The 14,557-nt window shown below is 42.4% G+C and overlaps 1 protein-coding gene across 1 annotated transcript in view; it reads right to left on the bottom strand.

Annotated features, from left to right (window-relative positions):
* Window positions 1-4,098, bottom strand: part of GRSF1 (G-rich RNA sequence binding factor 1) — a 53,394-nt gene extending 49,296 nt beyond the window's left edge. Inside the window, exons 1-3 of the mRNA XM_075337368.1 lie at window positions 3,947-4,098; window positions 1,091-1,246; window positions 541-729 (exon numbers count right to left, since the gene is read on the bottom strand). Coding sequence (XP_075193483.1) covers window positions 541-729; window positions 1,091-1,246; window positions 3,947-4,016 — 415 coding nt within the window. The 5' untranslated portion in view covers window positions 4,017-4,098. The remainder of the gene's footprint in view (window positions 1-540; window positions 730-1,090; window positions 1,247-3,946) is intronic.
* Between the last annotated feature and the right edge of the window lie 10,459 nt (window positions 4,099-14,557).

Below are 14,557 nucleotides of genomic sequence, written 5' to 3'. Positions count from 1 at the left end.
CAGTTTTATTTTGTACTTTTTTCCCCACCCCTTTAATCTTTTAGTCTTTAGTCCTCAGGGTCTTGACACTTGATCACAGTATTCCAGTACATAGGACAAATTATGGTCTCCTATGAAGCCCTGCCTATGGTTGGGCTTTGTAAGAGTAATAAGGCAGCATCCATGGCAGGCTTCAGCAGCCCCCTGGCTGCCATGGCAATCCATAAACACCCTTGATCTTGTTGCAGGGGGGACCAATTAGGGCACAAAATGGTATGCACCCCCACATCACATGCCTTAAATGCTGCAGTCAGAGTGGCATTAACAGCAGTGATCACAGCTCCGATCTCGGCAGTTGGAGGCAGATGCTGCCTGTGGAACACAGTCGGCACTCACCAGCACCTGACACACAACATACCGCTACATCCTGTTTTGAGAAGCAGTTAAAGGGGGTGTGCGAAACTTAACTGAACCCACAGCCTTGTATGTCTCCTGCTGTTATACACCTATAGGGCACAATTAAGCTTTTAAGAATAACATTTCAGTGCAAATATAATTTACCTGAAAAGAAATTGACAATATCCTGTTCACTACAGCTATATGGAAGACCGCGGAGACGCACAGTACCATCACTTGGGGTACCGGCCACTGACTGTGCCGTTTGAGACACAGAGGACGACGCAGTGGGCGACAAAGGAGCTTGAAGTCTTTGCAGCAACGATTCTGCATCTTTATGGCTCATTTCAAACACTGCAAGACAACAATAAGAGTTTCTAAATTAAAACTAAAAAAGAAAAAAAAAAAAAAAGGTTAAAAAAACAAAAAAAAAAAAAAAAAAACAGGAAAAAGTAAATAAGATTAAAAAAAATAGCTTATTGCAGACATTTTTTCTGAGCCAGAGTATCTTGGGCACTGTTCATACTTCTCTATTTTGCACCATGCAGATCCCAATGGACTCCACGCAACATCAATGGGGTGAGACAGTTAACAGCATAGGAATAAACAAACATGTATAACCCCTATTTTCTCTGCAAATATCTAATGAAAATTCAGCAAAGATAAAACATCAGGTTTTTTTATTCACACCCCAGCGTACAGTGAAGTATCTTACCTTCCACATAGCGCTGTCCTAAGTACTTCTTGTGCTGTTCTAGGGCTTTTGCCAAGTCATCTGCTGTCTCAAACTCAATGACTGCATCTCCTCGGGGTTTTCCATCCCTATTAAATATGAAGTGCACCCCCTCTGTTCCACTCCGTACATTGCAACCTGAAAAATAAGCCACAGAATTTTACAGAATTCTTTTGTACAACAGCAAACATAATAGAAATGACTGGAGCACTTTCTTACGGTGACGCACAACGTCTGAAATCCATTCGAAGGTTGATATATCAATGAATTGGGAGCATCTTATCAGCGTTCTCTTCATCCAGAGTGGCATACAGAACGCCCATCTTGATGAATCGGGGCCAACATGCAAATGATTTCATGCAATGAAATAAATCATTTATAGATAGAATCGTAGTGAAGAGGTCTCTGGTATAGTGTTTCCTCAAAAATAAGACAGGGTCTTATTTTTTGCTCAGAAAAATGCGCAAGGGCTTATTTTCAGGGGATGACTTCCATAAACCACAATCCACATTTATTCTTGAATAAAAAAATTAAAAGAATCAAACAATCGCACTTACCAGATCCCAAGCAATTAGTTGTCAAGTGAATGGGCTCTCACATACAAATCTGCGTCACTTTCAGGCCTCCGTGCGTTCCACAGGAGTGGACTTCCCTTAGTGACTGGAAGCAATAACACTCGCATGGAGTGATACTGGTACCTGATCTATGTGAGAGAGCTGCAGTGCAATGCAGCTAAAACAACGAGGGACCCAACACATCTGGGTCTGTGTGAGAGCCCATTCACCATCGGCACTTGTAACTGTTTAGGCGTGGTGAATGCAAATTTGTTTTCTGGAAGGGAGGAGAGGGGCTTCTTTCTTTTGGGGGTGTCCTGCTGATTTTTTTTTTTTTTTTTTTTTAATCTTTTTAGTTGCTTGGACAATTCTTTATTGAACAATTTTTGGAGTAGGGCTTATGTCTTAACCCCTTAACGACCACAGGCAGTAAAATTACGTCCTAAACCCCCTAGCGGTAATCCCCACCGACTGCTATCATCAAAATCCCCCCCTTTCGCCCCATTGAAAACTAAAGGGTTAAAAAAATGAAAAAATATACACACATTTGGTATTTCTGCGATCAGAAATGCCCGATCAAAATAAAAAATCAATTAATCTGATCGGTAAACGGCGTAAAAGAAAAAAAATCCAAATGCCAAAATTAGGTATTTTGGACACCACAAATTATGCACAAAATGAAATAATTGGTAATCAAAACGTAGCATCTGCACAAAAATGGTACCATTAAAAACGGCAGCTCGAAACACAAAAAAATAAAAAAGTTGTCACAGATCCCCATATCCTGAAAAATGAGAATGCTACAGGACGTGGAAAATGTCACAAAAAGTGCGCCACTTTTTTGGGACAAACTTCTGAATTTTTTTTAATCCCTTAGATAAAAGTAAACCTATACCTATACATGTTTAGGGGCTACGAACTCGTACCGACCTAAGGCATCACACTGACATCAGTTTTACCATATACTGAACACTGAATAAAATATCCCCAAAACAATCAAGCAATTACACTTTTTTTTTTTTTTTTACTTTTTCCGCTATTTTCCAGTACACTATATGGTAAAACCTATACAGTGAAATCTTGGTTAACGAGAACAATCCGTTCTGGGAGTGTGCTTGTTAACCAAGATACTCGTTCAGCAGAGCAAAATTTCCCATAGGAAATCATTGGAATGCAGACTATTCGTTCCACAACTTGATAAATGTCCCATCCTGGTCCCCTATTGTGTCATTCCAAACACGCACATATTATGCTCACCTTACCTTCCGTTCCATCACCGGCCTACTGCATCTTGCAGTTCGCCGGTACAAGATGTGTATCGGGTAACCATCGCGACGAGGGAGGACCTTCCGCTGCCAGAGCACTGACATCAAAGGCAGAAGCCGCTTGCCTCTGATTGGCCAGCGCGCTGCCTTTGAGAAGCGTCTGACAGCGGAAGTTCCTCCATCGTCGCGATGGTTACCCGATACATATCCTGTAGTGGCGAACTACAAGAACCATGAGGCCAGCGATGGAACGGAAGGTAAGGTGTGCATAATATGAGGGTGTGCGTGCTTGTATGTGTTTGTGTGGACTGCACGAGCGGATTAGAGCGCGGTGGATGTACGGAACCGGAAGTGTGTGCGGTATTTTGCTCGTACGTCAAAGCTTGCTCGTAAACACAGTTACAAATTTACAGCAAGCTTTACTCATTAAGCGAATTTCTCGCTAACTGGATGACTCGTTAAGCGAGGTTCCACTGTAATTTCATTTAAATGTACAACTCGTCTCACAAAAAAACAAGCCCTTATATGGCAAGATTGATAGAAAAATAAAAAAAGTTACGGCTCTCAAAAAAAGGGGAGCAAAAAAAACGAAAAATCGACAGGGGTGAAGGGGTTAAGTATACTCTAAAAAGCCTGAAAAATTCAGGGTAGGTTTAATTTTCAGGGTACTTAAGCTTTTAATGTTTATCTCCCCAAATCCTCACTGCTCCTTGGTTATCCTTTCATTGGATGATAAACTATCCTATACTAGAAGGACATGCAGGCAGCCATAATTAAGGGAGGGTGGGAAGAACGAGAAATGTCATCATTCAAAAATGACACCAAAAGGAAACATCAAAACAAAGGTTCTGCATAGAGTGGTGCAAGGGAAAAAAACCAAAAACAAAAAACAAATTCTGAGCTATAATAGCAACTGGTAAGAATTCAGACAGATTTATATACCTTTCAATTTTTTATTTTTTTTTTACAAACTTGAGAACTTATTTAAAAAGACTGGTTTTCCATTTCCTCAAACATACCAGAAAAAAAATTGAGCACGTCTTCTGCAGTGCACGACCACGGCAGTCCTCGAGCACGCACAATGAACATCTTAAGGGTTTCTTTGTTTACAGGCCCAAGTTCATACTCTGGTAGGTCCAGGTATTCTTCTGTCTCATGTGACCTATATGGAGTCTGTAAACACAAAAAGCAAAATATAAAGCTCAAAACTGCAACCTCCTAAAAGAAAATATGTTAAAAGTTAAAAGTAAAATTAATCAAATATTTATACCAATCTGCCCATTACCTTCCAGCATAAGTGTAGACAACTCTAATTCATTCCTTGTTAATGCTCTGCAGTGACCAGTGATACAGGAAATAAATGTGAGCCGCGCCATACTGCGGTCTTTGGGGGGCAGGATAAACAAATCAACAGCAGGTGAAGAATTGGCTTTATTTATTATGCCGTTCATCGTGTGGTATACAGTGGAACCTCGCTTAACGAGTAACCCACTTAACGAGAATTTCACTTAACAAGCAAAGCTTTCTGTAAATTTTTAACTCTATTTACGAGAAAGCTTTGCAGTACGAGCAAAATCCTCACCGCACACACTTCCGGTTCGGTACATCCACCGCGCTCTAACCCGCTCTTGCAGTCCACACACGCACACACACAAACACGCACATACACACAAGCACGCACACACATACATACACACACAAACACACATAGTATTATGCTCACCTTACCTTCCGTTCCACCGCCGGCCTCATGGTTCTTGTAGTTCCCGGGTACATTGCAACGTGCTCGCGGTGAACTACAAGACCCAGGAGGCCGGCGGTGGAATGGAAGGTAAGGAGAGCATGTAATATGTGTACCTTCAGTTCCATCGCCAGCCTCCTGCGTCTTGCAGTTCGCCGCAAGGACGTCGCGATGTATCCGGGAACTACAAGACCCAGGAGGCCGGCGGTGGAACGGAAGGCAAGGTGAGCATATAACATGTGTACCTTCCGTTTCATCGCCGGCCTCCTGGGTCCTGTAGCTCGCCGGTATAGGCTGTGCATGCGCAACCATAGCGACGAAGCAGGAACTTCCAGTCACCGCTACTCAAAGGCAGCGCGCTGGGCAATCAGTGGCAAGTGGCTCTGCCTTTGACGTCAGCGCTCTGGCAGCGGAAGTTCCGCCCTAGTCGTTATGGTTACCCGATACACAGCCCGTACCGGAGAACAACAAGTCCCAGGAGGCAGACGAGGGAACGGAAGGTAAGGTAAGCATATAATATATGCGTGTGCGTTTGTACATGTTAGTGTGTATTTGTGCATGTGTGGAATGACAGAATAGGGGACTAGGATGGGACATTTAACAAGTTGTGGAACGAATTATCTGCATTGCAATGATTTCCTATGGGAAATCTTGCTTTGCTGAACGAGTAACTTGGTTTACAAGCACAGTCCCAGAACGGATTGTTCTCGTTAACCAAGGTTCCACTGTATATGATTAGGCAGCTTTATTCCTCCGGTCAGTACGAATACAGCGATACCAGGTTTATATCATTTTTTTAAGGTTTGCAACTATCACATTAAAAACGCTTTACAAAATAAAAAGATTTTTTGCATCACTGACTATTGAAGGCTATAGTTTTTATTTTTCAGCCGAAAGAGTTATGTAAGGGCTTACTTTTTGCGGGATGAGTTGGAGTTTTTATTAGTACTATTTTGGGCCACAATGGGGGTTTTTTTATCGCTTCCTATGCCACTTTTTGTGATGCGGAATCAAGAAACAGAAATTCAAGAATTGTTTTGGGTTTTTTTGGTAATTTTTTAATGCCGTTCACTGTGTGGTGAAAGTGAGACGACAACCTTTTTCTTCAGGTCAGTACGATTACAGCGATACCACATTTATATTTTTTTGTACGTTTTGTTACTTTTACACTATAAAAACTATTTTATACAAAACTTTTTGCATTGCTGAATTCTGAGAACTCTATTTTTTTGCTGACGGAGCTGTATGGCGGCTTATTTTTGCAAGACAAGATGTTGTTTTTAGCAGTACAGTTTTTATTTAGATATGACTTTTTGATCGCATTTTATTCCACTTTTTTCCAGCTGTATAATGAAGAGACAGTTTTTGCTATGTTTTTTTATTTTTTACAGTGTTCATTGAAGGGGTTAACTAGTGAGACAGTTTTACAGATTTGGTTGTTCTGGACACGGCAATAACAAATACAGTATGTGTCCTGTTTTGCATATTTTCATTCATAAATATATGCATTTTTTTTCATTTGTTTTGTCCTTTATTTTCTGGGGGAGTTTGTTTACATTTTTTTTTTTACTTAGTGCCTACAGTATATGAGACATTACCTTTTATTGGCCTGATCACTGATATTATGTATGTGATGCACAAGCATTGCAATACTTTGCATCGGTCAGTGCTGCAATGACAGAAGTCTCTGAGACCATCCTCTTTGCACGATCTCTCTCAGGGGCTTTCCGTAGTTTGGTGACTCGGAGGTTGTCATGACGATCTTGGGTCACCAAAAGCAATTATCAGGCCCTTGCGATGACACAGATTGGATGGGTGTGGGAGCACACTCCCTCTCCCAGCCCCTAAATGCTGCAATTGATATTTATCAAAGCAGTTAGGGGTTAAACGGCCAGGGACGACCCGGGGACTGCCCTTGGCTGTGACAGCCGGGGCTCAGCTGTCGTGTAAGCCAAGCTCCTGGTCGCGATCGGGTGGGTACAGCTTCTGGGCCCTGCGCGATCGCTAGGTCGTTCCCATACGTCATAGATTGGCAGCTTTTCGTGTACACTGTGTATAGGAAGAAAGCTGACAATCATGAATCAGTGCTCATGAATATGGAGGACTAAACGTCAGCAGGTTTACTAGTGCTCTTGTGATTTTAAAAAAAAAAAAAAAAAAAAAAAAAAATCACAGTTCTAACAGCAGGAGATTATCAAAACTGCAACAAGCAGCCTAGTGACACATGAGGGTCTCAGAACCTAAATTATGCTGCTCTCATAGTAGGTGGCAAAACACTGGTGACTGGGATGTAGAACCACATAGGTCATTATGAGATTGCAGGGAGTCAGATACTCCACCAATCAACTGATATTTTACTGCCCGGAGCAGTGCAGATCAAAGTGCGCCTGCGCAGGACCTCACTGTTAGCTAGTGTGTATGACGTAGAACGCGTCATCCGCACTACCTTTAGAAAGAGGACAAAGATGGTTGAAAGAGGCGGCGCGGGACCCTGAGGACGGAGACGCCCATCTGACCCACCTGCACCGCCCTGATCCTTAGGTGAGTATTATGAACATCCGCTGACAGGTTCCATTTAATATCTAATACTTTAGCTCCCATTCACCTGAATTGGAAATAAGAAGCAGCCACGTTCCTCTCACTACATTGCGACATTTCCTGGAGCAGATTTCAGTTATCTGTGCGGTGGTCCGCTGCAGGACCCCTAAAGATCAAATACTAATGACCTATCCATTGTATAGGTCATGAATTGTCCAGTGTTATCCAGGACTAGACATCGCATTACGTAAAATACCAGCTCCCAGTCTCCCTTTGCTAGCATATGATGGTTGTGATATTCAGCCATCATCTGTCTCTATCAGCTGCAAGTGGAGCTCTGCTGGTAGACGTTAACGGGTTAAATGCTGCTGTTAATCTGTCATAATGGCAGTTACAGTGTGTGACCTGGGGGCGCGCTGTTCTAATTGCCCATCAGCAACCTCATCTGTTTAGAAGAGGATCTGCTGAAGTTCGAATCATCCCTCCTTAAAAATTAGTAATGAAAAAAAATAAATTAGTAATGTAGTACCTTCCATGCTCATAAAAAAATAAAAAAGGTCTATTTTAGCAAAATATAAATATCCATTAACCCAAACAGTAAACTGTGTACTGAGGATCATTTTTTATTTTTATTTTTTTTTTTAAGTTTTTCAGTTCTTTCATTAGCTCAAAAAATGTGCAATCAAAACATTGTATTTACCTGAAAATATCAAAAACTTAAAAAAGGCAAAAACAAGCCTCCATTGCCCAAAAATCAATAACATTACAGGTCTCAGAAAATGGCAATAAATTAGGATAAATTTGTTGTATTTTATTCTTATTTTTTATTTTTTTACAAATTTCATAAAATGTTTACCACTTTATAAAAAAAAAACAAAAAAAACCGCATGTTTGACATCGCCGTAATCGTACTAACCTAAAGAATCATATTGTCATTTTTACTGTTTAATGAATCCTATAAATAGATAAAAATGGCTCAATTGCGCTTTCTTCTCTCCACACTTTGATTTTTACTTCACGCTTTCCAGTAATCACATGATAAAATGAATGGTCTCATCGAAATGTACAACTAGTCCAGCAAAAGACAAGCCTTTCCTTACATTGGTGGGAAAATAAACATTATGGCTCTTGAAATAAATGGAGAGAAAAACGAATACGCAAAAATTGGAAAATCGCTTGGTCGGAAAGGGGCTTGATTGACACTGTGCACGCTCATTCACAAGTCATCACTTCAATAATGGAGAAGAAATTAGGGCGATCTGCATTTATCACAATATCCTATGGACAGGTGATGGGCGTAAGGCCTCATTCACATGTTAGTTTTTCACATACAAGTGCTGTTTTGTTTTTTTTGGTTTTTACAGGCAGCCCTTGTACCTATGACAGTCTACTTCCTCGGACCGAGTGATCAATGTAAAATCGTGGAGACATATCCGTAACTGATCCAAAATCAGCAATGCAAGTCTAGAGGTCCGCGAAAAAAAAAAATCTGACAGCATTTGGATGCCATCCCTGTTCTGTCCGTTTTTCTCTGAATAACAAAAGGCGGAGAAATGTGGGGGGTTTTCTCAGTTAAAAAAAACTAAACCTGGGACAAAACCGATGAAAACCACCAATGAAACTTGGTCCATTTTTCTTGCACATCGAAAAAATCGGACGTCTGAGGGCTTAGTCTAAAGGGTTGTTTTCATATAGTGTTCCATATTATTATGCAAAGAGGATTTAAAGTGGTTGTCGCACAGACTTAATCAAAAGATGTTGGAATAATAAGATCCACAATTGGATGTGATATATATATATATACATACACATACATATATACACACATATACACACATATATACACATATATACACATATATACACACACACACACACACACACACACACACCCGTGCAGACCAAACGTTTGGACACACCTTCTCATTCAAAGAGTTTTCTTTATTTTCATGGCTGAAGATTGTAGATTCACATTGAAGGCATCAAAACTATGAATGGAATATGTGCAATGAAATACTTAACAAAAAAGTGTGAAACTGAAAATAGGTCTTATATTCTAGGTTCTTCAAAGTAGCCACCTTTTTCTTTGATTACTGCTTTGCACACTCTTGGCATTCTCTTGATGAGCTTCAAGAGGTAGTCACCGGAAATGGTTTTCCAACAGTCTTGAAGGAGTCCCCAGAGATGCTTAGCACTTATTGGACCTTTTGCCTTCACTCTGCGGTCCAGCTCACACCAAAGCATCTCGATTGGGTTCAGGTCTGGTGACTGTGGAGGCCAGGTCATCTGGCGTAGCACCCCATCATTCTCCTTCTTAGTCAAATAGCCCTTACACAGCCTGGAGGTGTGTTTGGGGTCATTGTCCTGTTGAAAAATAAATGATGTTCCAACTAAATGCAAACCGGATGGAATAGCATGCCGGATGCTGTGGTAGGCATGCTGGTTTAGTATGCCTTCAATTTTGAATAAATCCCCAACAGTGTCACCAGCAAAGCACCATCACACCTCCTCCATGCTTCACGGTGGGAACCAGGCATGTAGAGTCCATCCGTTCACCTTTTCTACAAAGACACGGTGGTTGGATCCAAAGATCTCAAATTTGGACTCACCAGACCAAAGCACAGATTTCCACTGGTCTAATGTCCATTCCTTGTGTTCTTTAGCCCAAACAAGTCTCTTCTGCATGTTGCCTATCCTTAGCAGTGGTTTCCTAGCAGCTATTTTACCATGAAGGCCTGCTGCACAAAGTCTCCTCTTCACAGTTGTTCTAGAGATGTGTCTGCTGCTAGAACTCTGTGTGGCATTGACCTGGTCTCTAATCTGAGCTGCTGTTAACCTGCGATTTCTCAGGCTGGTGACTCAGATAAACTTATCCTCCGCAGCAGAGGTGACTCTTGGTCTTCCTTTCCTGAGGCGGTCCTCATGTGAGCCAGTTTCTTTGTAGCATTTGATGGTTTTTGCCACTGCACTAATACAAATTCTAACAGTCTATTCAGTAGGACTATCAGCTGTGTATCCACCAGACTTCTGCACAACACAACTGATGGTCCCAACCCCATTTATAAGGCAAGAAATCCCACTTATTAAACCTGACAGGGCACACCTCTAAAGTGAAAACCATTTCCGGTGACTACCTCTTTAAGCTCATCAAGAGAATGCCAAGAGTGTGCAAAGCAGTAATCAAAGCAAAAGGTGGCTACTTTTAATAATCTAGAATATAAGACATATTTTCAGTTATTTCACACTTTTTTGTTAAGTATTTCATTCCACATGTGTGAATTCATAGTTTTGATGCCTTCAATGTGAATCTACAATTTTTAGAGTCATGAAAATAAAGAAAACTCTTTGAATGAGAAGGTGTGTCCAAACCTTTGGTCTGTACTGTGTGTGAGAATATATATATATATATATATATATATATATATATATATATATATATATATATACACACACACACATACACATACACAATATATACACTATATATATATTTATTTATTTTTTATAGCATTTACCATTCAGGTTAACTTTATGTTCTGACAGATCTGACTTTCACAGACGCTAAAAACCTTTTTTTTTTTTTTTTTTTTTTTAAAGGAAACAGAATCCTCAAGATAAGCGTCGCTGACGTGTCCTCTTTACTGCGCATGCGTGAGCTCTATAAAATGGCATCGTCCATAGCTGACAACAGAGTCTGTTCGTGGTGGACGTCTCTGGTGAGTGTACCTATTTGGTGACTTTGATTACTGATTGTCCATAGCTGAATGGACCCTGGGCTTACTAAGCATTGTAAAATTTTTCTTTTTCATAGTCCATGGGGGCGTAATATTAATGTTCGTCTGAGATGCAAGACGTTGTGCAGAGCACCAGAGAAATTCCCCTGATGAGTATTCATTAATACGAAACGCGTTGGGTTGATGCGTTTTCTCTGCCAGGTTTAACATGGTATTTACTGAACCACTAGATGGTGACCTATAGCCTTTCTCTGCCTATTTGATGCCCTACATCTGAATGCGGTAAGACCCAGTTATCTTTGTCTAGGAGGGGGACCCATATTATTATTAAGAAGGTGGGATCCCTGCTTTATTTATAGTGTGCATTTTCCGCAGTTAAAGTCCCATTACTTTGCACCTGACCACCAGACAAAAAAGGCGGATCCTTATGTTGGTGGTACAGGATTCGATATCCTGATTGCTTTTCTGGATATTTGGGGACGTGTGTTCATATGTGCCGGCCACCTATCCCTAGCCCATTTGAACTTAGCGGCTATTGAGGATAAGGTGTCTTTGTTTTTATGACACATTTTTATTTTAATGACTTTGTCATTTTTTAATGTACACATTAAAAGTTATATGTTAGGTCGCATTTTTTGCATTTGCAATCATCCACCCTGTTAGCTTGTTTGTCGATTTTCTAAATACAATTCTATCTTGTAGCAGAGAACACTGTAAATGCTCCTGTACATGACTGTAAATGAGTAATAGCTGCTGAGAAAAAAACAAATCACTTCCGGATTGAATACGGATGTCTCATCGACTACGATCATGAGAAAAATCACAGACTCGCATTGCAATTGCATTGCACACGGATTAACACTCTGACATAGCTTATCCTACTCTCAGGCATGAGAATCGGACCGATTTTACAATCGCAAGTGTGACGCCGGCATTGGGCCCTGTGCGCACTAGACAATGGAATTTTCTTAAGATAATTCCGCAGGCTCTGAAAGATTATCGCACCCGCAGTGAAGAACCACGGCAAACCGCACGCAGTTTTACCATGGGTTGGTACATGTGTTTTAATGCATTCAATGCAATAAAGCACACTGAAAAGAAAAAAAAAAGTGTCATGTCCTTCTGATAGATGGATTAATAGATAGATAATAGAGGGATAGATAGAGGGATAAATAGAGAGATATTAGCTTTATTTCGATTTGTGTGTCCCACCCTACAGTATTTCTCATACAGCAGTGACCCTGCGGTAGGGTCACTATTACTGCTGGTGAGACGCGGAAATTCTCGCGAGCGGTAATGTGTTGACATCACCTACCGTGAGAAATGACCTAGAGTAACCCCTGCAGCCTTGTTACGAGGCTGCATTGAGTACTATGTGTCAGACGCGGCTGGATCAGTCTGCAAGCGTCGTGGGACCTCTGTGGATTATGCCAGAGCTGTGTGTTGGGGGGTTAATAAAGTGGTGACAGAGGGGGCTTTTTGTATTTTATTTCAAATAAAGAATTTTTCGGTGTGTGTTTATTCACTTTACTTACAATTTAATCATGGAAGCTGTCTCATAGACGCTGCCATGATTAACGTAGGACTTCGTGGCAGCTATGGGCTGCCATTACCTACTTATTACCCCGATTGCCACTGCATTACGGCAATCGGGAAGAGCCGGTAACACGCCGGGACTGTCGCATAATGGATGCGACATTCTCTGGGCAACTGCGGACCGGATATTATTATTATTATTATTATTTATTTATAGAGCACCATTGATTCCATGGTGCTGTACATGAGAAGGGGGTTACATACAAAATACATATACAAGTTACAGTAGACAGACTAGTACAGAGGGAAGAGGGCCCTGCCCTTGCGGGCTTACATTCTATAGGATTATGGGGAGGAGACAGTAGGTGGGGTGTAGGTGGGGCGGCAGCTCCGCACGGTGGTGGGGCGGCAGCTCCGCACGGTGGTGGGGCGGCAGCTCCGCACGGTGGTGGGGCGGCAGCTCCGCACGGTGGTGGGGCGGCAGCTCCGCACGGTGGTGGGGCGGCAGCTCCGCACGGTGGTGGGGCGGCAGCTCCGCACGGTGGTGGGGCGGCAGCTCCGCACGGTGGTGGGGCGGCAGCTCCGCACGGTGGTGGGGCAGTGAGGTCATTCAAGGTTATAGGCATTTCTGAACAGATGAGTCTTTAGGTTCCGTTTGAAGTTTGCAAGTGTAGTAGATAGTCTGACGTGTTGAGGCAGTGAGTTCCAGAAGACTGGGGATGTTCGGGAGAAGTCTTGGAGGCGGTTGCATGAGGAGCGAATGAGAGAGGAGGATAGAAGGAGATCTTGGGAGGACCGGAGATTACGTTTTGGAGTGTAGCGAGAGATTAGTTCAGAGATATATGGAGGAGACAATTTGTGGATGGCTTTGTAGGTCAGGGTTAGTAGTTTGAATTGGATACGATGGGAGATTGGGAGCCAGTGAAGGGACATGCAGAGAGGAGAAGCGGGGTGGTAGTGAGGCGAGAGGTGGATCAGTCGGGCAGCAGCATTAAGGATGGACTGGAGAGGGGCGAGCGTGTTAGCAGGGAGACCACATAGGAGGATGTTGCAGTAGTCGAGGCGGGAGATTATGAGAGCATGCACTAGCATTTTTGTAGATTGAGAATTGATGAAGGGACGGATTCTGGAAATATTTTTGAGTTGAAGACGACAGGAGGTGGTGAGGGATTGAATGTGTGGTATGAAGGACAAGGCAGAGTCAAAGGTCACTCCGAGGCACCGAACTTTGGGTGCTGGGGAGAGCGTGATGTTATTTATTGTAATAGATAGATCAGGTAGAGAGTGTAGGTGAGATGGAGGAAAGATGATCAGTTCAGTTTTGGCCACATTGAGCTTTAGGAGGCGAGAGGAGAAGAAGGAAGATATAGCCGATAGGCACTCTGGGATTCTGGACAGCAGAGATATGACATCTGGGCCAGAGAGGTAGATCTGAGTGTCATCGGCATATAGGTGGTACTGGAAGCCATAGGACTTTATGAGTTGTCCCAGGCCAAATGTATAGATAGAAAAAAGTAATGGTCCCAGGACAGAGCCTTGAGGGACACCAACAGAAAGAGGACGGGATGAAGAGGTTGTGTGGGAGTGGGAGACACTAAAAGTGCGGTTGGAGAGGTATGAAGAGATCCAAGAGAGGGCGAGGTCTCTGACACCAAGGGAAGAGAGGATCTGTAGTAGCAGGGAGTGGTCAACAGTGTCAAAGGCTGAGGATAGGTCTAGAAGTAGGAGTATAGAGAAGTGGTTGTTAGCTTTGGCAGTAAGTAAGTCATTTGTGATTTTTGTCAGGGCAGTTTCAGTGGAATGATGTGGACGGAAGCCGGACTGTAGGTTGTCAAAGAGAGAGTTAGAGGAGAGGTGGGAGGAAATTTCAGCATGGACATGCTGTTCCAGGAGTTTTGAGGCGAATGGGAGTAGCGATATGGGGCGATAGCTGGCAGCAGAGGTTGGGTCGAGGGAAGGTTTCTTTAGGATGGGTGTGACTGTTGCATGTTTAAAGGCAGAAGGGAAGGTACCAGTTGTTAAAGATAGGTTGAAGAGATGGGTTAATGCTGGAATTAGGATAGTGGTGAGGTTGGGGAGGA

Source organism: Anomaloglossus baeobatrachus, chromosome 1 (assembly GCF_048569485.1).
Source record: "Anomaloglossus baeobatrachus isolate aAnoBae1 chromosome 1, aAnoBae1.hap1, whole genome shotgun sequence".
NCBI lineage: Eukaryota > Metazoa > Chordata > Amphibia > Anura > Aromobatidae > Anomaloglossus > Anomaloglossus baeobatrachus.
The sequence above is the reverse complement of the archived record's forward strand: the minus strand, read 5'-3'. Positions and strand labels throughout refer to the sequence as shown.